At 42.1% G+C, this 27,716-nt stretch overlaps 1 protein-coding gene across 1 annotated transcript in view; it reads left to right on the top strand.

The window, feature by feature from the left end:
• The window catches only part of cib2 (calcium and integrin binding family member 2), an 83,974-nt gene extending 59,966 nt beyond the window's left edge, over positions 1-24,008 (top strand). The window contains exons 3-5 of the mRNA XM_060853907.1: positions 3,663-3,810; positions 16,103-16,298; positions 23,979-24,008. Coding sequence (XP_060709890.1) covers positions 3,663-3,810; positions 16,103-16,298; positions 23,979-24,000 — 366 coding nt within the window. The 3' untranslated portion in view covers positions 24,001-24,008. The remainder of the gene's footprint in view (positions 1-3,662; positions 3,811-16,102; positions 16,299-23,978) is intronic.
• Positions 24,009-27,716: the final 3,708 nt, after the last annotated feature.

Below are 27,716 nucleotides of genomic sequence, written 5' to 3'. Positions count from 1 at the left end.
ATGAAACCTACCAAGAATCTTTCCATTGACCCAGTGCTCTGCCTTCCTGTTATTCTTCCCAAAGTGAATCACCTCACATTTAGTTGCGTTGAACTCCATTTGCCACCTCCCAGCCCAATTCTGCAGTTTATCCAAATTCCCCGCAACCTTTAACAATTCTTCCAAATTGTCGAAAACTCCATCCACTTTAGTGTCGTCTGCAAATTTACTAATCCATCTACCTATGCCTACGTCTAAGTCATTTATAAAAATGACAAACAGCAGTGGTCCCAAAACAGATCCTTGTAGCACACCACTAGCATCTGGATTCAGGCTGAACATTTCCCATCAACCACCATTCGCTGCCTTCTTTCAGAAAGCCAGTTTCTAATCCAAACTGCTAAATCACCCTCAATCCCATGCCTCTGCATTTTTTCCAACTGCCTACCATGTTGAACCTTATCAAAGGCTTTACTGAAGTCCATGTATACCACGCCAACTGCCCTACCCTCATCTACATTCTTGGTCACATTCTTAAAAACTCAATGGGTTTGTGAGACATGACCTGTCCTTGACGAAACCACGTTGACTATCTGAAATCAAATTGTTGCTTGCTAGATGATTATAAATCTTATCTCTTATAATCCTTTCCAAAACCTTTCCTACAACAGAAGTAAGGCTCACTGGTCTATAATTATCTGGGTCATCTCTGCTGCCCTTCTTGAACAAGGGCACAACATTTGCAATCATCCAGTCCTCTAGTACTAAACATATAGACAATGATGACTCAAATATCAAAGCCAAAGGCTCTGCTATCTCCTCCCTAGCTTCCCAGACAATTCCCGGATAAATCCCATCCGGCTCAGGGGAGTTGTCTACTTTCACTCCTTCAAGAATTGACAACACTTGTTCGTAACTAACCTCTATCCTTTCTAGTCTAATATCTCATACCTCATTCTTCTCTCTACAATATTCTCCTTTTCCTGAGTGAGAAATGTTCGTTTAGCACCTCTCCAATCTCCAAAAAGTCCACACTCAACTTCCTACTTCTGTCTATGACTGGCCCTATTCCTACCCCAGTCATCCTTTTATTCCTCACATACCTACGGCTTTAGGGTTCTCCTTTATTCTAATTGCTAAAGACTGCTCGTGTCCTCTCATTGCTCTTCTTAACTTTCTCTTTAAATCCTTCCTAGCTGATCTGTAACTCTCCATTGCCTCATCTGAACCATCTTGCCTCATCAACACATAAACTTCCCTCTTCTGCTTAACAAGAGATGCAATTTCTGTAGTAAACCATGGTTCCCTTACCTTATCACTTCCTCCCTGCCTGACAGGGACATACCTATCAAGGACACACAATATCTATTCCTTAAACTAGCTCAACATTTCCATTGTCTGCATCCCTTGCATTTTGCTACCCTATTCTATGCATCCTAAACTTTGCCTAATGGCATTATAATTGCCCTTGCCCCATCGATAACTCATGACCTGTGATATGTACTTATCCCTTTCCATCGCTAAACTAAATATAACTGAATTACGGTCACTCTGTCCAAAGTGACCACCTACAACTAAATCAAACACCTGGCCTGGTTCGATACCAAGCACCAGATCCAGTGTGGCCTCCCCTCTTGTCAGCCCTTCGACATACTGTGTCAGGAAACCCTCCTGTACACATTGGATAAAAACTGATCCATCTGTCGTACTAGATTTAGAGCATTTCCAGTCAATGATGGGGAAGTTAAAGTCCTTCATAATGACCACCCTGTTCCTTTCACTCCTACCCAGAATAATTTTGTCAATCCTCTCCTCCACCTCCCTGGAACTCTGCGGAGGCCTATAAAAAACTCCAATCAGTGTGACCTCTCCCACCCAGGATATTAGTACCCCTCTAGTTCAAATGAAGACCGTCCTGTTTGTACAGATCCCACCTTCTCCAAAATGAGCCCCAATTATCCAAGATGAGCAGAGGGATCTTGGTGTCTATGTACACAGATCTCTGAAAGTTGCCACCCAGGTAAATAGTGCTGTGAGGAAGGCATATGGTGTACTGGGCTTTATTGGCAGAGGAATTGAGTTCCGGAGTCCTGAGGTCATGTTGCAGTTGTATAAGACTCTGGTGAGGCCTCATTTGGAGTATTGTGTGCAGTTTTGGTCGCCATACTATAGGAAGGATGTGGAAGCTTTAGAACGAGTGCAGAGGAGGTTTACCAGGATGTTGCCTGGAATGGTAGGAAGATCGTATGAGGAAAGGCTGAGGCACTTGGGGCTGTTCTCATTGGAGAAGAGAAGGTTGAGGGGAGATCTGATAGAAGTGTATAAGATGATTAGGGGTTTAGATAGGGTAGATACTAAGAACCTTTTACCGCTAATGGAGTCAGGTGTTACTAGGGGACATAGCTTTAAATTAAGGGGTGGTAGGTATAGGACAGATGTTAGGGGTAGATTCTTCACACAGCGGGTTGTGAGTTCATGGAATGCCCTGCCCGTATCAGTGGTGAACTCTCCTTCTTTATGTTCATTTAAGCGGGCATTGGATAGGCATTTGGAAGTTATTGGGCTAGTATAGGTTAGGTAGGACTCGGTCGGCGCAACATCGAGGGCCGAAGGGCCTGTACTGCGCTGTATCCTTCTATGTTCTATGTTCTATGTTCTATGTTCTATGTACCTGAAACCCTCCCTCCTGCACCATCCCTGCAGCCATGTGTTCAGCTGATAGCTCTCCCTACTCCTTGCCTCACTATCACATGGCACAGGTAACAACCCAGAGATAACAACTCTGTTTGTTCTAGCTCTCAGCTTCCACCCTAGCTCCCTGAAATCCTGCCTTACATCTCTATCCCTTTTTCTACCTATGTCGTTGGTACCTACATGGACAATGACTTGAAGCTGGTCATCCTCTCTCTTCAGGACCCCAAAGATACGATGCGAAACATCACGGACCCTGTTATCTGGGAGGCAATACATCAACCGCGAGTCTCATTCGTTCCCAACAAACCTTCTATCTGAGCCTCTAACTATTGAATCCCCAGTGACTAACATTCTCCTCCTTTCCCTCCTTCCTTTCTGTGCAACAGGGACAGGTTCTGTGCCAGAGACCTGGGCCCCACTGCATACAATGTTTTTCACATGTTTTCAGTGGAATGACTACAGGGGATCCCTCCACTGGCTGTTTTTTCCCCCTTCAACAGTCACCCAGCTTTCTTCATACCTTGGAGTAACTACTTCCCTGTAACTTTTATCTATCACAGCCTCTGCCTCCCGAATGATCCAAAGTTCATCCAGTTCCTGCTCCAGTTCCCTAACACTGTCTTATACAGCTGGACGGAAATAAAAGTAAGAAGTCTCTCTTTTCCCAGAAACCTCTGTCTCTGACTTCAAATATAAAATCTCAAATCAGTGATTCACCACTCCTGGCAGGCCCCTGGTCCAAGCACCCACTCTTCGAGTTGCTGCTGCCACTAAAAAACCGTTGTTAGGGCATTGCTGTGGGTTTGTGAATGTAAACTGTGAAGGGTGAGAATGGGATATTAATACTTGTGAAGGATTACTGTGAGGCCAGTAGCAGAATGGAACTGGAAGCTTAACCCTTTCAGAATAAATCCAATAGGAATAAGTGGGGGGAGACAAATGCAAAGTGTTATTTTTTGTTTAAAAACCCAAGATGTTTGTTTTCACAGGAGAATCCGTTCAAGGAGCAAATAGTGAAGACCTTTTCGGAGGATGGTGCTGGGAATCTGAGCTTTAATGACTTTGTGGACATGTTCTCGGTGCTTAGTGAAATGGCTCCCAGAGAGCTGAAAGCCATTTACGCCTTCAAAATCTATGGTATAATAATCGGTTCCTTCATTTATTGAATGAAATGCATGTACAGCAGAACAAGACAGACCCAGAAACTATAAGAGCACAATCAGAAACACAAGGTCAGAAAGTTGATTCAGGAAACCTTTCTTCTAATTTAAAATACTTCGACTATCATCACACATTTTGTAACATTTATACTTAAGACTCTGATCTTATAAATAATCTCATATCAAGTCAGTCTGAGGAAGAACTGTCTTGTGTTTCCTATGGAGAATAACATCCTTCAGGCCGGCAGGAAGTCTGGTCAACTTTAACCACCTGGCCTCATTAATTGGCTGAATTTGTGACTAAAACATCTGGAGGGTTGATAGCAAGTTTATCACACTGTGTGGGGACCTGGGGCAGTCAGTATTTTGCAAAGTGAGTAACTTGGGAAAGAGCCCAGGGATGGAGGGTCTGTACTTCCCCATAAAGTACTGTGGAGGAAGCTTATGTTCTGAGTTGACAGGACAAGTCTAGAAATATGGAAACATGGAAAGCAGGAGCAGGCCAATCAGCCAAAAGACATAGGAGCAGAAATTAGGCCATTTGACCCATCGACTTTGTTCCACCATTCAATCATGGCTGATAGTTTTTTGACCTTATTTTCCCGCTTTCTCACCATAACCTTTGATGCCCGTGGGCCTGTTTTGCCATTCATTATGATCATGTCTGATCATCCATTTCAGTACCCTGTTCCATTTTCTCACTATACTCTTTGATCCCTTTTGCCCTAAGAACTATATTTAACTTCTTCTTGAAAATATTCTGTGCTTTGGCTTCAAACAGTTTCTGTCTCAGAGAATTCCACAGGCCCAACACTCTGAGTGAGGAAATATTTCCTCATCTCAGTCCTAAATGGACTATCCCATTTCCTTAGACTGTTTTCCCTTGTTCTGCACTCGCCAGTCATTGGGAAAATCTTTTCCACATTTACCCTGTCTGGTCCTTTTAGAATTTTATAGGTTTTTGAGAGAGCCTCCCCATCTCATTCTTCCAAACTCCAGTGAATACATTCTTAACTGATCCTGTCTCACCTCATTTAGTTTGTGCTTTGTTCAGATTGAATTATGGTAAAATGACTGCCTGTAGTGAGTATCTTATGGCAGAGGTCACATAACTGTGACAAGCCAGGAAACATTTTAATGTAATTTCTCTTGTTAGTGCACACAAATTCATTTTAGTTTGCACAATCATTTTATACTGTAAATTAACCATTTTGCAATCAATTATTTTCCTTTTCATTACTCCATTCCACCTCTGCAAAAGTGTTCACTTCTGTAGTTACTGTGTTTTTATCAGTCTCTACACACATGGCACACATGATCTTTAATATGACTGGGTCTTGTGATGGCACTCATCCAGGTTGTTGGCTTTCTCTCCAATATCTGCTGGTTGGAATAATGATTCAGTTTCAAAATCTTCTCAGCTGACTCTACTGATCTATGCTGTTGCCTTAAACACATCTTTTATTCAGTTGCATTTTCTGTGTCTGACAAGGCAATCAAGTCATTTTGTGACTTCAGCTTCAAGATTCCATTGTTCCTGCAGTCAGATCCTCTCTGATTTGCATAGTTTGTTTGTCAGAGACAGACAGAATGACATGCCAGTCAATCTGGCATATAAAACACTGTCAATCTCTTCTGGAGGATTAAGCTTTCAACTTGCTTCTGCTGAGTCGAGTAATAGCAATATGGATTTCTGGATTGCATATCTTGTCATAGCATTGGCTCTCTGATTAATTTATCCTCTCAGAACAAGCATCATTCCATCACAGAGCCTCAATTTTATCTTCAAAGGTTTCACTCTTCGATTGTCATCTGTTGTAACTTCACATAGTTCTTTAAAGTTCATAATGTTTCAGGAAGCACTAGTGTCTGTCTGGCACTTTGTATTAATTTGATTATCTCATGCTGCTATTTTCATTATAATTGTTTTCATTTTACTTCTCCAATAATCTCTCTGGTGCCAAAATTGATTTACCTAAATCATTGTCTTGACACCTTTGTGGCTATTACCTTTATAGGTTTGTTGGTTTGCTTCCTAGCTAAACACTTGTGTGTAAAATAGCTTTGCTTCTTGCAGTTAAACCACTGTTTTTTGATGTCTGACGTGCTTTCATTTGTCTTCTATGATGACCACAGTATTTGTAATTTGTTTTTTTTTGTTGGTCCTTCTGTGAATCATTGTTACTTTTCTCCACATTGTTGCAGTTAAAGTGTAGACACTTTTCAGCATTGTGGATTGTGAGCTGCTTATCAAGGTATGTACAGGTCTGGGCTCCACATTGTGGACAAACTCCTTTGTCCTCCTACATATATGCTGTATCTATTGATTTACAAGTATAGAGCCTCTGCACATTATTTATATCATCTTTGAGAGTTAGATACCTCTCTCTTAACAGTTGCATTGTCATAGTAGGATCTCTCATTCTGAATATAATTGTAGCTTTGATAGGATCATCTTTCAGGTGCCTAAATTCATAGAATATGTGAGCAATGCTAATACAGTCACATATCTATCGATGGGCTCTTTTTAAATTTGAGCTCTATTACCGAGCATGTACTGTTCATAAACTACATTCACTTGAGATTCAAAGCACAAGTTTTTCAAAATTTCTGCAGTGTGTTTTTCTGTTCATAGGAAATATTTAGAGTGGTATGTACTTTGTAACAGACTCCTCAACAGTGGTAAAAATATCGTATTCATAGCTACTGTTATGGACCAGACTAAATCCCTGCAAAATATTTTAAGAAGCTAGCCTAGACAATTGCCTGAGGTTTTCCTACTTTGTATGACATGTCCAGCAAAATTCAACCACATCTCTGTATAGTTCAGGCCAATAAAAATACATTTTGCATTTTGGCCTGAGTTTTCTTACTCCTAAATTATCTCCTCCTGGTACCTCATGTTCCACCTGCAACACCTTTTTATAACTCACCGATAGCATCTCTAATGAACCTCTGCACATTTTTCATCTGCCCGTGTATGTGATGGTCTCCTTTTTCTCATCAAGAATTCATTTTTAAGGTAGTAGCATTCTGGGGTACATTCAGATTCTTTTTCTGTGTATGATATGTTTGATATAACTCCTTTAGTTTTTCATCTTTCTGTTATAATTCAGCTAGCTGCTCTGAACTAAAAATATCCACTTTGTCCTCCACCTGTTGCTGTATTTTTTTCTCAACCATTTGATCAAACATAGTTTCTGGTAATTGAATTTAAACTTCCTTATCTTTACTCCTTGATCCTTCTCCTGCTTTAACCTATGATGCTGTGACCTTGCTACCATGCAGCTAAAATCCCAAGTTATACTACCCATAACACCTCAGTTGTTGGATTTTCCACTAGCTCTTCAACCAGAGTAGACATCACTCCCCTTGTGATCCAGCTGTATCATTACCAAGGTACTGTATTTCTGGAACTGACAATTTCTCTATTATTCCTATTACCACTTCACCAATTCTCACATATTACCACATTTTCTGGCAATACTCCTCAAATTGCATATCTCCTTATCTCTCATCAAAGATTGACTTTCTCCTGTATCTTTTAAAATTTTAATTTCTTTTCTTATTCCTCTTGGTCCACATGATCAGGTTATACATTCTGGTGCAGCTTTTTAGCTTCCACTTTACCATTGCAACAAAACTCATTGGCTCATCCTATTTTCCCACATCTATCTTCCCAGTGCTTTTTCTAGACTTCATGTGGTCTACTTTATCACAGTGAAAACACCAATGTTTACTATCTTCATTGAAACCCTCTTTTCTCCAACTTCTGTCTCTTACAGATTGAAATTGATATTGGAAGCCAAACATTGATTTATGAACCAACTCATAATCTTCTGCCATTTTCGCTGCTAATCTTGCAGTCTTAACTCTCTGCTCTTCCACTTGAATTATCACAACGTCAGGAAGTGAACTTCTGAACTTCTCCAACATAATTGTCTCATTGAGCATCATATGTCGGATCCATTTTCAGTGCCCTTATCCACCTATCAAAATTATTTTGTTTGATCCTTTCAAACTCAATATAAATTTGACTAGATTCCCTATTTAGATTCTTAAAATGTTGTTTGTAGGCTTCTGGCACTCACTCATGCATTTAAGATGGCATTTTTCACCACATCATACACCCTGGATATCTCCTCTGATATTGAGGCAAATAGCTTTACCTACCAATTCTTTATGAATCAACAATACCTACATGGTCACTGGCCATTCCATTTCATTTCAGAAAGTGGCAATACTAATGTAAAGGTTTCTACATTGTTCTTGTCAAGCTTAGGCAACGTTTGAACATATATAAATAGAACACCACCAGGCCTTTAGCTACAAAGGGATTGCTGTCATTAGTACTCCTACTTTCACCTCTACCTCTGCCATTTTAAGTCGACTTTGTGTTTTCAGTTCCAACCTCCAATGGTCAAAAACCCTCTCTTTCTCCACTTCTTCTACTCTCAATTTTAGTCCAAACTGTTTCATTTCCTTTACGTTTGCAAGCTCCTTTGATTTACAATTTGAATTTTAAACCATTTCCAAAGATTCCGCTGACATTTCTGGCAATCGTAAATGTTGAGCTATTGCTGTAATTTCCTCCCCTTTTTCGCACAGACAAAAGCAACCTTAACTCCAACCTGTCTGCCAATTCCAAAAGCTTTGCCTTGCTTGCTTTCTGTAAAACTCCTGAAGTGACTTCTTCCACTGCAGGAAACTCTTAGTGACTGACAGAGCCATTATTATACGAGGCACACTCTGTTTACCAACACCCAAGAACAAAAAGCAAAGAAAATTACAGCACAGGAACAGGCCCTTCAGCCTCCAAGCCTGCGCCGATCCAGATCCTCTACCTAAACTTGTTGCCTATTTTCTAAGGGTCTGTATCCTTTTGCTCCCTGCCCATCCATGTATCTGTCAGGATACATCTTAAATGCGCTACTGTGCCTGCCTTTACCACCTCCACAGGCAACATGTTCCAGGCACCCACCACCCTCTGCCTAAAGAACCTTCCATGCATATCTCCCTTAAACGTTTCCCCTCTCATGTGACCCCTAGTAATTGAGTCCCCCACTCTGGGAAATGCTTCTTGCTGTCCACCCTGTCTATACCTGTCATGATTTTGTAGACCTCAATCAGGTCCCCTCTCAACTTTCATCTTTATAATGAAAATAATCCTAATCTACTCAACCTCTAGGTTGTAAGCTTGCTCGCTGAGCTGTAGCTTTGATATCCAGACGTTTCATTACCTGGCTAGGTAACATTATCAATGGTGACCTCCAAGTGAAGCGAAGCTGTTTCTCCTGCTTTCTATTTATATGTTTGTCCTGGATGGGGTTCCTGGGATTTGTGGTGATGTCATTTCCTGTTCATTTTCTGAGGGGTTGATAGATGGTATCTAGATCTATGTGTTTGTTTATGGTGTTGTGATTGGAGTGCCAGACCTCTAGGAATTCTCTGGCATGTCTTTGCTTAGCCTATTCCCAGGATAGATGTGTTGTCCCAGTCGAAATGGTGGGTTTTTTTTTGGACAAAACCAACGTCAGCTACAAAATTCCATGCAAGGACTACCACAAACACTATGTAGGGCAAACAGGAAGAAAGTTAGCCACCAGGATACACAAACACCAGCTAGCCACAAAAAGACACGACCCTCTCTCCCTCATAGCCCTACAGACGAATTAAAAAAAACACCATTTTGACTGGGACAACACATCTATCCTGGAACAGGCTAAGCAAAGACATGCCATATGCCTCCTTGACCACTCAATCGACCTGGAGAAAATGAGGACTGCAGTTGCTGGAGATCAGAGTCGAGAGTGTGATGCTGGCAAAGCACAGCAGCTCAGGCAGGATCCAAAGAGCAGGAGAATCGACATTTGGGTATAAGCCCTTAATCAGGAGGGCTTGATGATGCAGGGCTTATGTCCAAAAAGCTGGTTCTCCTGCTCCTCAGATACTGCCTGACCTGCTGTGCTTTTCCAGCACCACACTCTCCACTCAATTGACCTACGTTGCCACCTTCCAAGAACAATAGATCTGATCACCCAGATGTCTCTGTATATCAATTTTCCCCAGAGCTTTTCCATTTACTGTATAGTTTGCTCTTGAATTGGTTCTTCCAAAATGTGTCACCTCACATTTGCCTGGATTAAACATCTGCAACTCTCCAATCTCTCTATATTCTGCTGCATTCTTTGACTATCTTCACTATCTGCTTCACTACCCCATAAGAGAAAACCAATACTCTCCACTCATTTTGTTGAGTCCTGGAATTAGAAATTTTGATCCCGACGAGCCTCCAGTTTGCTGTAGACCAGAACAAAGCCCGTCAAAATAGATTAAGAAAATAATCTAGACCCCAACTTTTTTCTTATTTTTAAAGGCAAGTGTAAGGCATTGTGTTCCAGATGCAATTCAATTGGTCAAATTATCAGGCTTGAAACAAAACAATTTATTCTTACAGCATAGTTAAAATACAAACAAAAGAAAGAAGAATTGGAATAACATAACTGTCCGGGAAAACATAACAGAATATTTGATTATTTAACTACTAAATAGCAATGGTTCCAAAATAGCAAATTAAGTAAAATAGATGGTCCGATATGTCATTCTCACATCTGGGAGGAAAGAACATCAAGAGAAAACTCAAAGAGAGAGAGAAAATTCACACATTTTGTTGTAGAAGGGTGAAATACATTGCAGCTTTCAAAGCCCAACAACTACTAAAAGGTAAGCTAAAATCCTGGTTCTCTGGGAGTTTGACCCCTGCCCTTCATGCTGCTTCTATTGTTCCAACTTTGGAAAAAAGAACCCAAGGCCTCACAACAGTTTATTTTGTTGGCTGAAAGCAGACCACTTGGTACCTCTCTCTCAACCTGTCTTCATAAAAAAAGGACAAAACATATCTCTTAAAGCCATAGTATCATCATGTTTTGTTAATTAAATCTCTTACAATTATGTAATTTTCCCATTACAAATGGAAAGCTGTCAGTTCTGCTTCATAGCATCTTTCCTTTTGACTATCACCAGGAGAGGAAATTGAATTATTTCAAGTGTGGAAATGGTCGGAGGTAGCTTCAGAAACTGGTCACCCACTCATGACTCTGACCCACCATTCACCTCTCCCTATTACCTCCATGTCCAGAAGCAGTGAGAAAACCTTCTCACTGTTTAATTCTTTGAAGACTCATCCATGACCAACAATCAGGATCCAGGAACTGCCATTCTCTGATTGGCCAGCTGCTTCTAAAGAATTCCACTTTCAAGGTCAAAGAACATTAATCAGCTTCAAGCATATCAGATAGAAGACCACTGAGCCCCTCAAACCTGCTCCACCATTTCAGAAGATCATGGCTGATCTCCTACTGCAGGTCTACTTTCCTACATGATCCCTTAATATCCTTTAATTGCCTCGATAATCTAAAATCTATTGCTTTCAGTCTTTAATACGTTCAATGTTGATGTATCCACTGCTGAATGAGGTAGAGAATTGGAAAGATTCGCAACTTTGAGTGAAGAAATTCATACTCATTGTAGTCCAAGATGACCAATGGCCCCCAATCCTAGGACAATGACCTAGTCTTTGACATCACTGCCTGGGTACAGTAAAACACCCCTTGTGAATTTTGTGTGCCTCAATCTGATCACCTCTTTGGGCTGGGCTTGTATTCCAATCAGTTTGTCTTCATGAGACAATACCCTCATCCCATAGACATAGCAGCAGAAGTTAGGCCATTTGGCCTATTCGATCATGGCTGATACATTTTTCAACCCCTTTTTCCCTCTTTGTCACCATAATCTTTGATCTCCTTGGCAATCAAGAGCTTATCTATCTCTATTTTAAATATACTCAATGGCTTGGCCTCCACAGCCTTCTGTGGCATTGAATTCCAAACATCCACCATTCGCTGACTAAAGAGGATTCTCCTTATCTCTGTTCTAAAGGGTCTTCCCTTTACTGTAAGGTTGTCCCCTCGGGTGCTTATCTTTCCTACCAAATGGAAACATCCTCCCAATACCCACTCTGTCCAAGCCATTCAGTATTCTGTAAATTTCAATCGGAACCCCCTTGATCCTTCTAAACTCCATCAAGTATAATGTTAGAGTCCTCAAATGTTCCTCATATGTTAAGCCTTTCATTCTTAGGATCATTCTATGAATCTTTACTGCACATTCTCAAGGGCCAATATATTCTTCCTGAGATATGGTTTACAAAATTGCTCACAATACTCTAAACGTGGTTTGACCAGACCCTTATAAAGCCTCAGAAGTACATTCCTGCTTTTATATCCTAGTCTTTCGAGATGAATGACAACATTATATTTGGCTTCCTAACTACTGATTCAACTTGCAAGATTACATTCAGAGAAACCTAGACTAGGACTCCCAAGTCCCTTTGCACTTCAGACTTCTGAATTTTCTCCCCATTTAGAAAACAGTCCATGCCTCTATTTGTCCTACCAAAGTGCATGACCTCACACTTTCCCACATTGTATTTCATCTGCCACTTCTTTGCCCACTCACCTAACCTGTCTAAATCTTTCAGCAGCCTTCCCACCTCCTCAATACTTTCTGCTCCTCTACCTATCTTTGTATCATCTGCAAACTTAGCCAGAATATCCTCAGTTCTTTCATCCAGATCATTATTGTATAAAGTGAAAAGTTGTGGTCCCAACACTGACCGTTATGAAACATCACTAGTCACATCTTGAGAAAGACCCTTTCATTCCCATTCTGCCTTCTGTGAGACAGCTAATCTTCTATCCATGCTAGTACCTTGCCTCTAACACCTTTGGTCCTTATCTAACTCAGCAATCTCCTGTGCTGCACCTTATCAGATGCCTTCTGGAAGTCCAGATAGATAACATCCACCGGCTCTCCTTGGTCTAACCTGCTTCTGACCTCCTCAAAGAATTCTAGCAGATTTGTCAGGCATGACCCCACCCCTTGATGAAACCATGCTGACTTTGCCCTATTTTACCATGTGCTTCCAAGTATTCAGAAATCTCATCCTTCACAATAGACTCCAAAATCTCACCGATGACTGAGGTAAGGCTAATCAGCCTATAATTTTCCATCTTTTGCGTTACTCCCTTCTTAAATAGAGGGTTGCATTAATGGTTTTCCATTCCCTGGGACCCTTCCTGACTCCAAAAATAACTGAAAGATCACTGCTAAAGCGTCCATTATCTCTTCAGCTATCTCTTTCAGAACTGTAGCCCATCTGGTCCAGCTGATTTATTCATTTTCAGACCTTTCAGTTTTTCTAGCACCTTCTCCTTGGTGATGGCTACCATACTCATCTCTGCCCCCTGACTCTCATGAATTTTTGGAATATTACTCATGTCTTAGTACCATAAAGACTGATGCAAAGTACTTATTCACTTCCTCAGCCATTTCTTTGTGAGCTATTTTACCTCTCCAGCATTGGTTTCCAGTGGCATAATGTCCACTTTTGCCTCTTTTTTGCCCTTTCTATATCTAAAGGAACTCTTGCAATTTTTCCTAATATTACCAGCTAGCTTACTTTCAAATTTAATCTTCTCCCTCCTTATTTCTTTCTTTGTTGTCCTCTGCTGATCTTCATAATCTTCCCAATCCCCTGGCTTCCCACTGCCCTTCGTCACATTATATGCCTTCTCTTTGGCTATCCCTGACTTCTCTGGCCAGCCATGGTTGCCTCACCTTCCCCTTTAGTATGCTTCCTTTTCCTGAGGATGAAGTTTTGCTGTGTCTTCCGGATTACTCCCAGAAATGTCTGCCATTGTTCCACTGTCTTTCCAGCAAGGCTCCTCTCCCAGTCAGTTCTGGTCCCCTTTTTCCCTCATGCCTCTGTAGTTGCCTTTTTTCAACTGTAATACCATTACATCTGATTCCACCCTCATAGAATCCCTACAGTGTGGAAACAGGCCCTTTGGCCAAACAAATCCACACCAACCCTCTGAAGAGTAAGCCACTCAGACCCATTTCCCTACCCTTTACTTTACATTTACCCCTGACTAATGCACCTCACCTACAACATCCCTGAATATTATGGGCAATTTAGCACGGCCAATCCACCTAACCTGCACATCTTTGGATTGTGGGAGGAAACTGGGGTACCCGAAGGAAAACCACGCAGACATGGGGAGAATGTGAAAACTCCATACAGACAGTTGACAGAGGCTGGCTTGTCTTTCACAAATTACAGAGTAAATTCTACCATATTATGGTCACGACCTCCTAAGGGTCAATTCACCTTAAGCTCCCTTGTCAAGTCTGCCTCATCGCACAGCACTAAATCCAGTATTGCCTATTCCCTAGTGGGATCCGCCACAAGCTGCTCCAAAAAGCCATCTCGTAGACATTCCACCAATTCCTTTTCTTGCAATCCTCTACCAACCTGGTATTCCCAGTCCACCTGCATATTGAAAACCCCATGACCACTGTAATGCCTTTTATGGTGTATCTTATGCCCCAAATCCTGACGATTGTTTGGAGGCCTGTACATAACTCCCATTATTGTTTTTTTTACCTTTACAGTTCCTCAACGCTACCCATACAGATTCTATATATCTGACTATACTTTTTTATTGCTATTGGTTTAGTTTAATTTTTTATTAACAAGGCAACCCCACCCCTCTGCACACCTGCCTGTCTTTACAGTAGGCTGCATATCCTTGGATATTTAGCTCCCAGTCCTGATCCCTTCGTAGCCATATTTCCGTGTTTCCCACCATGTTGTATCTGCCAATTTCAATCTGCACCACAAACTCACTTACCTTACTCCATAAACCTTCAGTCCTGTACTGACCATGCCTTTTCTCATTGTTATTCATTTATCCAGTGTGTTTGAAGTTTGAATCCTAACCCTTTCCAAACACTTTGTCCTGTTTTGTGTACTAGAGTCTTTAATAACCTCTCCTAAGTTCTCCTTTCTTTTCAATTTGTTTTTCATAATTTTTCTTGCAGTTGAATCTGGCCCCACAGATGTTAACCTGCTGCTTATACTTCTTGGAGTTTTACTCTTTGCTTCCTGTCTTCCTAGTTTAATGTCCTGTTGACCATTCTATTTACTCTTTTCGCTAGAACACTAATCCCAACTTGGTTAAGGTGGAAACCGTCCCATGATCCCTCCTCTTCCAATATCGATGCCAGTGCTCCATGAAAAGAAACCCCTCTTTCCCACACCAATCTTTTAGCCACATATTTATTTCTCTTATCCCAGGAATCAGTTCATGAAGAACAAGTGAACCTTCATTGCCATCACTCCAGGGCAAGTCTACCTTTCATTATGTAGGGAATCCAGAAAGGTGTGATTAGTATCTCAAAGAAGAAAGTGAAAGTGAATGTAAGGGTTTGTTCTGAGAGGATGTCCCCATCTGCCTGTATATCTTCCTGTTTTACCTCTTTTTGACTTTGTTGTTTCTGACATTACCGATAAATCTGTCAATGAGCACAGTGCTAAAGTATGTCACATCAGTGTAGACATTCTGGAGTGCAGCCCTGTTATGTGTATAACTGAAGGAAAAACGTTTTCACCCAGATGGTAATGGGAATCTGGAACTCATTGCTTGTAAGAGTGGTAGAGGCGAAAACCCTCATCACATTTAAGATATATTTAGATGTTCACTAGTGATGCCAAAGCATCAAATGTATGGGCTTCGTGCTGGAGCAGTTAGAACAGTTAGTTACCGTCATAGACATTTACAGCATGGAAATAAAGTCCTGAGTCTAACACTTCTGTGATGATCAAAACAACTCCTTATGACGGTAACTAAGTAGTACTGAAAGTAACTCATTCCAAACAACTAACCTCAACTATCCATACAGGCCATTCAAAAGGAATTTTAGTTTGGCTCTCCTCTCAAATGGAATTAGGTGGCTGGCCTCTCCCAGGTTACTGACTGACCAAGAGACAGTCACCGTCTAGGACAGGCTTCAATGTTGTCCTTTATCTCAAAATAAATTTAGCACTATTAGTCATAACAGTTAATTCTTCAAGAAAGATATGGACCAGTTCTTGACTAGGACAAAGGTCACTATCGAATAGAGGGAAAGTGAAATACTGTCTAAAGTGATCTCCTGGATTATGGGAATTGTAAAGCAATACTCCAGGATATTTTGCCCCTGCCAGTGTTTATCTGCCCTTGAAGGGAGGAGTGGGGAGAGCTGACCATAGCTAGTCACAATGTGACAACCATTTTTAGTGTGGAGTGGGCTTGATGGATAATTTGGTCTTTTCCTGTGCATAATTTCTGTATGTCTACACAATGTACTGCTTCTGTCTCCAAAAGATTTCAACACAGATAATTTAATCTGCAAGTCAGACCTGGAGAAGACTCTCAATAAGTTGACTCGAGAGGAGCTCGCCCCTGAAGAGGTGACCCTGGTCTGTGAGAAAGTGATTGAAGAAGCTGATTTGGATGGTGATGGGAAACTTAACTACCCGGATTTTGAGAATATGATTGGCAGAGCACCCGATTTCCTCAGGTAGGTCACAATAAGGAAAGCAACCTTCTGACACTTCAGTCAGTACTTCAAATCAGAGAAAGACCAGGAGGGAGAATAATGAGTGGTTATTACATAGCAGACTGTTTCTGAAGGCTGCAATACTTTGCATGCTTTCTATTTTCAAAAACAGGTTAAATATTGAACACAGATTACGTGGCTCAGTCTGAGCACTTCCATGTCATGTAAATGTGCTTTTGTTGAATTCACTGTGTTGTAGGTATCTCTAAACAATATAGACAGTTTAAGAAGGTGACTCAGCCTTCTCAAAGGCTGTTAGGGTAGCTCATGACTACTGGCCCAACCAGTTTGAAAGAAGTACAAAACTAGTTGACGGAAGGTAGTGCAGTAATGATGATACTGGACTATAAATCCCAATGTTTGGACTAACAGCCCAGAGACTAGGTTCAAATCCCACCATGGAACTGGTGGGAATTAAAATTTAACTTATTAATAAACATGTAATAAAAAAACTAGTCTCAATAATAACAGTAGTGAAATTATTGGATTGTCATAAGGACCCACCTGGTTCCCTAATAGATCCTTTAGAGAAGGAAATCTGCTGTCCTTACCCACACATGAGTTCAGTCCCCCAGCAATGTGACTTACTGTTAATTGCCCTCCACAGTGGCTTCATCAGTTGCTCAAGGGCAATTAGGTGGACTTACAAATTTCAAGAACAAATGTATAAATGTGGTAGAATGTAGGTGGGAGGAGTGGGATTAATACTAAGCAGCCAAGCAGGATGATAGGTTTTGTGATGGGCAGGTTGCAGGTTCAGAATATGGGGTGAGGAGCCAATGTGGGGATGGGGGGAGGGGATGGTGTGGGGATGGTGGAAGGGGGGAGCTGGTGCGGGGATGGAGGAGGGGAGGGGAGGAGCTGGTAAAAGGCATGGGGGGAGGAGCTGGTACAGGGATGGGGGGAGGAGCTGGTGCAGGGATGGAGGAGGGGATGAGCTGGTGCAGGGATCGGGGGGAAGAGCTGGTGCAGAGAGGGGGTGGGGAGGAGCTGGTACAGAAATGCGGTGGGGAGGGGCAGGTGCAGGGATGGGGCAGGGAGGAGCTGGTGCAGGGATGGAGTGGGGAGGAGCTGGTGCAGGGATGGGGCGGGGAGGGGCTGGTGCAGGGATGGGGCGGGGAGGAGCTGGTGCAGGGATGGGGCAGGGAGGAGCTGGTGCAGGGATGGGGAGGGGGGAGCTGGTGTAGGGATGGGGCGGGGAGGAGCGGGTGCAAGGATGGGGAGGGGAGGAGCTGGTGCAGGGAAGGGGGTGGGGAGGAGCTGGTGCAGGGAGGGGGTGGGGAGGAGCTGGTGCAGGATGGGGAGGGTGGAGCTGGTGCAGGGAGGGGGTGTGGAGGAGCTGGTGCAGGGATGGAGATGTAGGACGAGCAGTGGGAGGGATCGGATAGTGCAATAGGGAAGGGGTTTCTGCAGGGATTGGAGATGGGCTGGTTTGGGGATAGGGTGTGATCGGGATGGTGCAGGTATTGAGGAGGAGATCCTGCAGGGATTGAGGAGGAGATGGTGCAGGGATTGAGAAGGAAATGGTGCAGGGATTGAGGAGGGGATAGCGCAGGGATGGGTATGGGGCAGTGGATGGTGCCAGGATAGGGATCGTGCGTGGATTGAGGGGAGGGGTGGGTGCCAGATTTTAGGAGGAGATAGTGCAGGCTTGGAGTGGGGAGGGAATGGTGCAGGGATGGAGCTGGTGGAAGGGTTGGTGCAGTGGTTGGTCTAGGTGCTATTATGGGGATATTGGGGAGCAGCTGTTGTGAGGAGGGGTGGTGTGGTGATGAGGGAACAGGGAGGGACTGATGTGTGAAGGGAAGAGGGAGGAGAGGGATGGAGAGGCAATGGTGCAGTGATGGGGAAAGGGCTGGTATGGGATGGGGGAGGGGCTGGTGCAGAGGTGGGTTTTGGTGGAGGGTCTGCTGCAGGAATAGATTAGATTGGATTCCCTACATTGTGGAAACAGGCCGTTTCGCCCAACAAGTCCACACCGACCCTTGGAAGAGTAACCCATTCAGACCCATTTCCCTCTGACTAACTCACCTAACACTATGGGCAATTTAGAATGGCCAATTCACCCAACCTGCACATCTTTGGACTGTGGGAGGAACCCGGAGCACCTGGAGGAAACCCATGCAGACACGGGGAGAATATACAATCTGCGCACACAGTCGCTCAAGGATGGAATTGACCTGGGTCCCTGTGTGGGATGGAATGGGGAGTGGGTAGAGGGAGTGGAGGTCCCATCCTGTCAGAACCGCTGGTAGTTAGAAGCCAGCAGGTCTCATATTTAGTCGTGCCACCACAAAGACCATGGCTGCTGCTGGAAGGACAACCAAGATCATGAGGCCCAGGTGACAGGAAAAGAAAGTGAAGGGTGGTTCTGGTTTTGGGGTTGGACATCAGGAGAGGGGGCCACAACAAGTGCAGTAGAGTATCACTGTGGTCTATGGCCTATTTCTGCACAAATCAATGTAGATCATGGGACATTCCCTACGCCACCAGATTGACCGTCTAGTATTACTGGTTTCCGGGCTGCCACTTCCCCATCCTACCTAGAGTGAAGATAATTGTAACTGAGTTACTCAGTAATAGGCCCCGAGTTACTCAGTAATAGGCCTTGAGTTACTTAGTAACTGGTCAAGTAAGGATCATGGGAAGATCATACAGAACTGAGGATAAGGCTGTTCGCTCCCTGTCTGCTGACACCTTGTATTAGGCTCCCATTGAATTTAGGAGAAAGTGAGGACTGCAGATGCTGGAAATGAGTTGAGAGTGTGGTACCTGAAAAACACAGCAGGTCAGGTAGCATCTGACCAGCAGGAAAATCAATGTTTTGGGCAAGAACCCTCATTCCTGATAAAGTGCTCTTGCCTGAAACATCAATTCTCCTGCTCCTCGGATGCTGCCTGACCTCCTGTGCTTTTCCAGCACCACACTCTCGACTCCCATTGCATTTACCCCACTCTGATAGAATGGTGAGGTTGGCAGCTAGGAAGGTGATAGGCTGTTGCTGGAAGGACTGGGCCAAAGCTTGGGAAGATGGATCTCAGCAGGCATGTGAACCTCACATGGTAACAGCCCCCCTGCACCTGGATCAATCCCAGTGGCACCAGTTCAAGAGCTTTCAGTGCTCTCTAACTGGTCTCTTTAGGGCCCCAGTTGGTGCTGTAATGGGAAGATCAACCATGGGCCTTTCCACCTAGGATCTGATTCTTGTGGAGGTGAGTAGGGTGCTAGTGTTTGGGTAAACTACTATCCCACTGAATTAAACATCCTTCCTGCTTTTTAACTCAACATTGAGGAGAATTAGAGATTTCACCCTACAATCTTCTACCACCCTGTCTCCCTATGTTTTGCCCTGCTCCACGGTTACACCCAGCTACATCCTTCAACCGTCCAACTCTGGCTTATTATGTGCATTTATCCTTTCTGGTTAATCTATTCTGAAATGCACATATATGCAACCTGTACGAAAATAGCTCACCCATTCCAGGATATAAAAGCTAATTCCTAAATACGCCTCTCAATCAAATTATTAACAAATATTCCCATCTCCTCTCTGGTGGTTCCATCTCTGGGTTTCCACTAACCCAATTTTGTGGTGCAGATTTTGGGCTTTTCTTTACATTAATTAAGTTTTGTATAACAACCATTGTTCCCAAGTCGAGTTAATGGATCTTCCATTTACCCGAACATGTTCCATAATTTAGCCAAGGAAACACTGTGGTTCATTAATTGGGGAGACCTCCCATTATTTAGTACCTTGTTTAGCAGCTGAATCAATTGAAAGCCAAGTGAAATCTCACTCTTGCATTCCAGAAGTTCCCAAGGGCACAAATCCTCATGATAACTTTCTTTGCTTTTCTAACCCAATCCTAGCCACCTCTTCCTTCTCGAAAAGGAAGTTGTAACACATTTTGAATTCCCTCTTCACTGGAGACAATCAGATCCATTCAGGATATGGGAGCAGCTGTTAGAACCTTAATTTCTTAAATGATGGGAAGCCAAATAAGAAGCTGTTTTCTTTTCATACACAGTGGAGTTTAATCATGCCAATTTCAAATTGCAGAAATCTGTCTGAAGTGTAAAAACATTGCTGCACCCTACCTGTGCCCTGCTATTGTTTGTACAGAATGGTGTACATTACCATTCAGAGAAATACACTTGACACATTCATAATGTTTGATTGATCTACTTAGTAATGCATATTGATCCATTCATAACATATGGCTGACATATTTGTAAATATATATATATATATATATATATATAGAATCATTCATAAATAAATAATTGATCCATTCATAAATTTACACTGACCCGTTGACAATACACACTTGACCCATTTATAAATGCACATTGATTCTTTCTTAAATGTGCATTGATCCATTCAGAAATATATCACTGATCTCTTTTAACAAGTTACTTCAAATGCTTTAGTTCTAAATATAAAATAAACTTAGCTTGATTTTCCTGAATTTAGTACTGTGAGTCACACTGAGATTTCTGATGGCCATTTTAACCCCACTGTAGCCCTTTTGCTCAGTTTGGCATCAAGGCAGTAGTTGACTGAGTGAGGTGTCAAGAAACACTGGCAAAATTAATTGAGGGAAAACTCGATGCTGGTCTGGTTTCTATTTAGCAAAAAGGAAAATGGTTGAGGTTGCTGTAGGTCAGTCATCTCAGCTCCAGGACATTTCTACAGGAGTTCTGTACAGGAAATTGGGATTAGTGCACTTTTAATGGTAATTATATCAGTGCAGACTTGATGAACCAAAGATTCTGCACTGTATGAATCTATAAAAATATGCAGCGTCAATCTTATAAGACAAGAGCAAAGTACAACAGATGGTGGAAATCTGAAATATACAAGTAATCAGAAAATACTAGAAACACTCAGCAGTCTCTGTGGAGAGCAAAACAGAAGTAATGTTTCAGATCCACAGTCTCTATTATCTCTGATGAAGAGTCAATGACCTCTGTTTCTCTCCGCTGAACATTTCTAACACTTCCCATCTGAATTGACGCAAGCAATATCACTCCCTGCCCCTGCTCCCAAAAACAGTAATTAGACTTCTTCTGAGCCTTTCATTGCTCTTCTGTAAGAAATCCAGCAGCAGTGACCCTGGTTTGGCACAACATTAAACATGAATTACAAAGTAAAATGAGGGTAGGAATAACTTGCTGAATGAAACAAAAAAAAAATCCATGTTAACATAAAACATTAATTAATAAGAATCACCATTAAATAGTGCCAATTATTTTTTCAAGTTCTATTCTAAGCCTGTCATTGCCTTTTCTCAAATCTATTAAATTGGTTTCATCATCATTAGTATCTTTACCAATCAGTGTCTTAAAACTTTTTTTAATGTCACTATTACCGAGATATTCCCCTAGTCTTAATATTTTTAATAGTTCTGTTTCATATCCTATTAATAGAAACAATAACCATTGCAAGGTACCCCCCCCCCCCACCCCACATTATTCAACCCACTTTCTCCCACCTAGCCAGTAACCATACCTTCCCTCACATCTCCCAATCCTGGCCTCACTCACCTGGCAGTGTTCTGCAATCCAGCATTGATCTTGGGGTTCAGCCTCAGTGCATTACCAGAAGCAGCCCTTCACCGAATGGTACTACCAGCAATAAAGAGCTTCCATCCTCTGATAGACCAGAAGCTATCGGGGTGGAATTTCTACCCTCCAGGAGTCTTAATCATGTGTGGGCCCAATGGTGCAAGTTAAGTGTCTGATGACAGGCTGTTCCTTGGAAACAACTTGAGTTCTCATTGGTTCTTCACAGGCAGGGGCCCCATATCACTGCAACAATATCCTACACATTTCTTATTCATTTCCAAAATATATCTTCATATTTCTTCCTCCACCTCCTTCCATTGTTATATTTCCAAATCATTCAAAAAACTTGTTTGTCAGTGTAAAGCTCAACACAAATACTTTACAAATTCAATAAAATCAAAGCACTCCAGATGCTGGAAATCTGAAATGTACACAGACAGTGCTGGAGAAACTCAAAAGGCCTGGGAGGATTAATGGATAGAGAAACAGAGGTAGCATTTTAAGTCTGATATAAAATATGAAATTTGAAGCAGTCATATTCAACTTGAAATATTAATTGTTTTTCTCCGCAGATGATGCCAGACTTGTTGAGTTTTTCCAGCACTCTGTTTTTACTTCATAAATCCAAGTTATTTTTCTTAAAATACTGATTGTTCATTAAATTAGGCTCACTGAGCTCACTGAGCAAAGGGCAATGCTATTGTAGAATGTGATGTGAACAGAAAAGCTTTAGAATCCTCTGTGACTGCCAGTCATTTCATTTTAACAAGCTAAGTTATAACTCTGGGAGCCTCTGAGTAGCTTAATGGTGGCATTAACAGTGTGACTTGGCACTCTCTAATCTGCTCTGCAAGGCTGCATATATTGGATTTGTAGGAAATTGCTTTGTAAATCATTCCAGAAATTGACACTGATCCATGCTCCAAATTGGTCTGTAATGGCCTCACTGACAAGGAAATTACACAACATAGTTCTCCTGTCTGCACACTCCTGTCCTGGTACCAAGTGTGAAGGACTCATGGTCTGTAGACCTGACTCACACACCTCCCATTGCCAGGAAAGGCTTTATGCAGTTAATTAATTTCCATACTGTGGTCTCCCACTATCCATGTGTGAGGGATGTGGGGGTTGGGTAGTCACCTGCCTGAACACATTAACATTTCAAGTGAAATCTGAACACCTCATTTTAATCATTTTAACTACACTGCAAAACCTAATGCAGAAGGTGCAAACTTTATTGCAACAAATCAGAAATTGCTGGAAAAATTCAGCAGCTCAGGCAGCATCTGTGGAGAGAAAGCAGATTAACGTTTCAAGTCCAGTAATCCTTCTTTAGAACAAGGTTTATTGCAATTAGAACAAATTAAACAAATCAAATATGATTATGTTAACATCATTACATACATCCACAGTGCCAGGCCTTTAGGATCACTTCTCACTTCCCCCAAGAGTTCTCTTATATGTTATGACATCATAACATTATTTACTTTCATAGAGAAAAATCAGAGGTTTCCCACAGGCCTCTGGAAACTAGGTTTGAATTCTCCATTGCTGTAGTTAGTCTCAAATGTAGAATCTTCATTTTTCATTTTTCAAGTTTGAATACCTCAGTCCCCCTCCTGGTTACTTTTCCATCGCTGCCAAAATTATCTGTTGGTTGCTTTCTTTGGCTACAAGACTCTGTGAAGACCACCAAAGGTTCTTCCACCAGTTTCAAACTTACAGTTTCTGTTCCCTCACAAAATACAAAGTGATATTAAGTCTTACCCTAATTCGACAAGGTAAGAGATTAACTTAGTTTTTAATTCTGCTCACAGTGTAGTCTATATAACAATCATTTATTTAGGTTATCTCATAGTGAGCTGCAGTCACACCAGATCCAAATTGCAATTCCTACCTGGATTGATCTTTAGCACATTATATCTTTCAACCAATTTTTGCCTGTCTGGAATATTTTTGGGGAGGGGAGGGGAATGGAGAGACGGATGGGGAGAGGAATGGGATTATTTATTGACACATTCAAACCTGGAGTTCTTTATCTTGTTGTGTTTTCTCTGTGTCTCATTTCTATAGCACTTTCCACATTCGGATCTGAAGACAGGCAATGAGACAGCTACGTGGGAAATTGAGGCTGTTTGCCCCAATCCCATGATCTGTTGGACTCTTTGATTGGATTTGCAGCCCATTTGGCCGAAGACATGAAGCCTCTGCTCCTTGTCTGTGTGACCAGGCAATGAGCTTCCTGAATTGCAGGTGAATGGAAAACCTGTCACACTCAGCTCTCAGCGATTTGACTTTTGAAGGCCTCTGGAACAAGTGTTCATGGTTCTACACCTGGGCATGGCTATTCCAGAGCATCTAGCAATCTCCTGTCTCTTATATTTTTTGGAACTTACTACTGGAGGCCAAGGTGGATAAGAAAGTGAAAGGTGCAGTTTATACACACAGGAAGCACAGGAAAACTCCATAGGGCTAAACCTCTTTAAACAACAGTATTTTCTATCAGGACAGGCAAAGGCGCTTTATTCAGATAGCACAGAAACATTTCTATGGAGGTTTTGTAATTGCTTGCTGTCTGATGTATTAATGACAACTCAAGGTCGGTTGCTTGAAATGAGGAGACACATTCGCCTCATTCCTCCTGGTAGACATTGGTTGCCGGTGCAATCGTGCACACACTCTGCGAGCTCCCTGAGCGTTTTGATTTTATATACTTCTCCCATGAGAAAGCCAACGGCACTCGAAAACAAAAGCAATTCTTTGCAAGATCACAATGTTATTGTTTGAGGGTCAATTTGACTTGATGTTTGCATTCTGGGAGTGGATGGGGTTGAACTGCTGAAACAGTGACCAGCACTAGGAGCAAGGAGACACCGAAGACCATTTCCTGACCAGCTATGCAATCTTCAGCATCAAACTGCATGAACCTTTCCTTCTTCCCCCTCCCCTCTTGCTGCCCCTGTCGTTTTTTATATCCTGGTATCTGATTACTGGTGCACAATGACAATCATGAGACTGTGATACAGTCCAGTAGAAGGGCTCTGCTACGAAACTGCTTGGATTTATCTGCCTCTGGGATCTTCCCATGTATTGCTTAATTCTTCCAACCTCCTCCTTTTTAAAATGATTTTGCTGTTTGTTTGTTGCCCACTGATATCTCCTTTTCCAGTCTCCTGGCTCAGTGAGAGCTTCAGGATGTATTTTGAAGAGATGGCTTTTCTGTTGCTTGTTGTCTTAATAAACAATTGGAAGCAAACTGGAAGCTCCAAGTATATTCTTAGTTGGTGTTACACATTTTACTGGCATCATTAACTGTGTAGTTCACATCCAAAAACCAAGCCGAGGAATTCCAGTACCTTCAGTTCTTCACACATTGGATATCCTGATAATGTGGGTTTTAGGGTTCATTAAGGTGAAGGTAAGTTACAGCAAAACTGCAAAAAAGAATTATACCAGAACAGCGTTATAATTGGACTGTGTTATGGAATATTTTCTAATCACCAGTTCAGAGACATTATTACACACCTCCATGATAAATGGGACGTCATTTATTCAGTGAATCATATAGGATAGTATAATCACATCATATTAGAAGAGGTCCTTAACCCAATCAAGCCTATAACACCAAAGCTTCAAATGTTCCTGTCATTTATCTCAATGATTTGGATGTGAATTTAGGAGTCATGTTAGTAAGTTTGCAGGTAGCACCAAAATAGGCCATGTAGTGAACTGCAGAGAAGATTATCTCAAAGTACAATGGAGCCTTGATCAGATGGGCCAATGGGCTGAGGAGCAGCAGACCAAGTTTAATTTAGAAACTGCATTTTGATAATGCAGGACCTATACATCTATTGGTTGGGACCTGGGGGGTGTTGCCAAACAGAGAGACCTTGGAGTGCAGGTTTATAATCCCTTGGAAGTGGAGTTGCAGGTTGACAGGATAGTGAAGAAAGCATTCCTGATGGTCATTCCTGATGAAGGGCTTTTGCCCAAAACATCGATTCTCCCGTTCCTCGATGCTGCCTGACCTGCTGTGCTTTTCCAGCATCACACTCTTGACTTTATTGGTCAGTGCAGTGCACTGAGTATAGGAGTTGGGAGGTCATGGTGCAGCTGTATAAGACATTGGTGAGGCCACTTTTAGAATATCGCATTCAGCTCTGGTTGCCCTAATATAAGAAGGTTGTTTTTAAACTTGAGAGGGTTAAGAAAATATTTAACCAAAGATGTTTGCCGTCACTAGATGGTTTGAGCTAAAGGGAGAGGCTGAATTGGCCGGGGCTTTCTTCCTTAGAGTGTCAGAGGCTGAGGGTAGTGGTTATAAAATCATGCCGAGCATGGATTGGGTGAATAGACAAGGTTTTTTTCCTTAGGGTGAAGGAGTCCAAAACAAGAGGGCATAGGTTTAAAGTCAGAAGGGGAAAGATTTAAAAAGGACCTGAGGGGTAACTTTTTCATGCAGAAGGTGGTGCGTGAATGGAATGAGTTGCCAAAGGAAATGGTGGAGGCTGGTACAATTACAGCATTTAAAAGGCATCTAGTTGAATAGGAATGGTTTAGCGGGATATGGGTCAATTTCTGGCAAATGGGACAATAAGTTGGACTAAAGGGCCTGTTCCCATGCTGTATGACTCTATGACTGTATGACTCTACAGTAATCCCATCTGCCATCACCTGGCCCAAATCCTTGAGTGTTGTGACATTTCAAGACTTGACCCCTCCTAACCCAGAGGTAGGGATACTACCAGAGCACCAAACAATACCTCATTGGACTGCAATGTATCAAACAGGATTCCATACAATTGATCCAAATTATAGCTGGGCTATCTTAAAACTGGACTGCTTTATAGGAGAATTGTGGTATAACTGGATAGCAAAACCATGTTATAACTGGATGGCATTATAAGACAACTGTGATATGACTATGCTGCATTACAGCTGGATCATGTTCTAGCATTCCATATTGTATCTAGCTCAGGATTATACCAAGGAACATTGCAGACACACTGCATTATCACAACACTGCCTGTTAACTGTAACTGTTATCACTGCACCGGTTATACCTGAACCAAATCAAACCAGAATCACATTCCAGCAGGATTGCATCAGGGCGGAAATGTATAGGGCTTGACTGAAGTATAGCAGGATTGAGTTATCACTGCATCATATCACAGCAGAACTACATTATAACTGGAGCATTTAAAAGGCATCTGGATGGATATATGAATAGGAAGGGTTTGGAGGGATATGGGCTGGGTGCTGGCAGGTGGGACTAGATTGGATTGGGATATCTGGTTGGCATGGACAGGTCTGCTTCCATGCTGTACATCTCTATGACTCTATGTACCAGAGTGGAGCCGCATTACAACAGGCCCGTATCAGTGTGGAACTATATTATAACAGGCCCATGTCAGAGGGGAGCCACGTTATCATGGGTTTGTGTTACAGTGAAACAGCTGTATAATAGGACTGTGTCAGAGTGGGACCACACTATAACAGGACTGTGTCAGACTAGAAACACAGAGTTCAGGACCAGCATGTTCCTGTGAGGATGAAAGATAAGATTGGCAAGATTCAGGAACCCTAGATGATAAGATATATTGAAAGGTTAATCAAAAAGAGAAATGTAAGGTTTAATAACTGAAGTTAAACAAGGCTATTGAGGAGTATAAAGGAAGTAGAAAGGCACGTAAGTAAGAAATCAGGAGGGCTAGAGGGAACCATGAAATATTATTGGCAAGTAGAATTAAGGAGACTCTCGAGGCATTTTTCTACATAAATTACGAACAGAGGGTAACTAAGGTCCAGTCA

This window comes from Hemiscyllium ocellatum, chromosome 42 (assembly GCF_020745735.1).
Source record: "Hemiscyllium ocellatum isolate sHemOce1 chromosome 42, sHemOce1.pat.X.cur, whole genome shotgun sequence".
NCBI classification, from domain to species: domain Eukaryota; kingdom Metazoa; phylum Chordata; class Chondrichthyes; order Orectolobiformes; family Hemiscylliidae; genus Hemiscyllium; species Hemiscyllium ocellatum.
The sequence above is the reverse complement of the archived record's forward strand: the minus strand, read 5'-3'. Positions and strand labels throughout refer to the sequence as shown.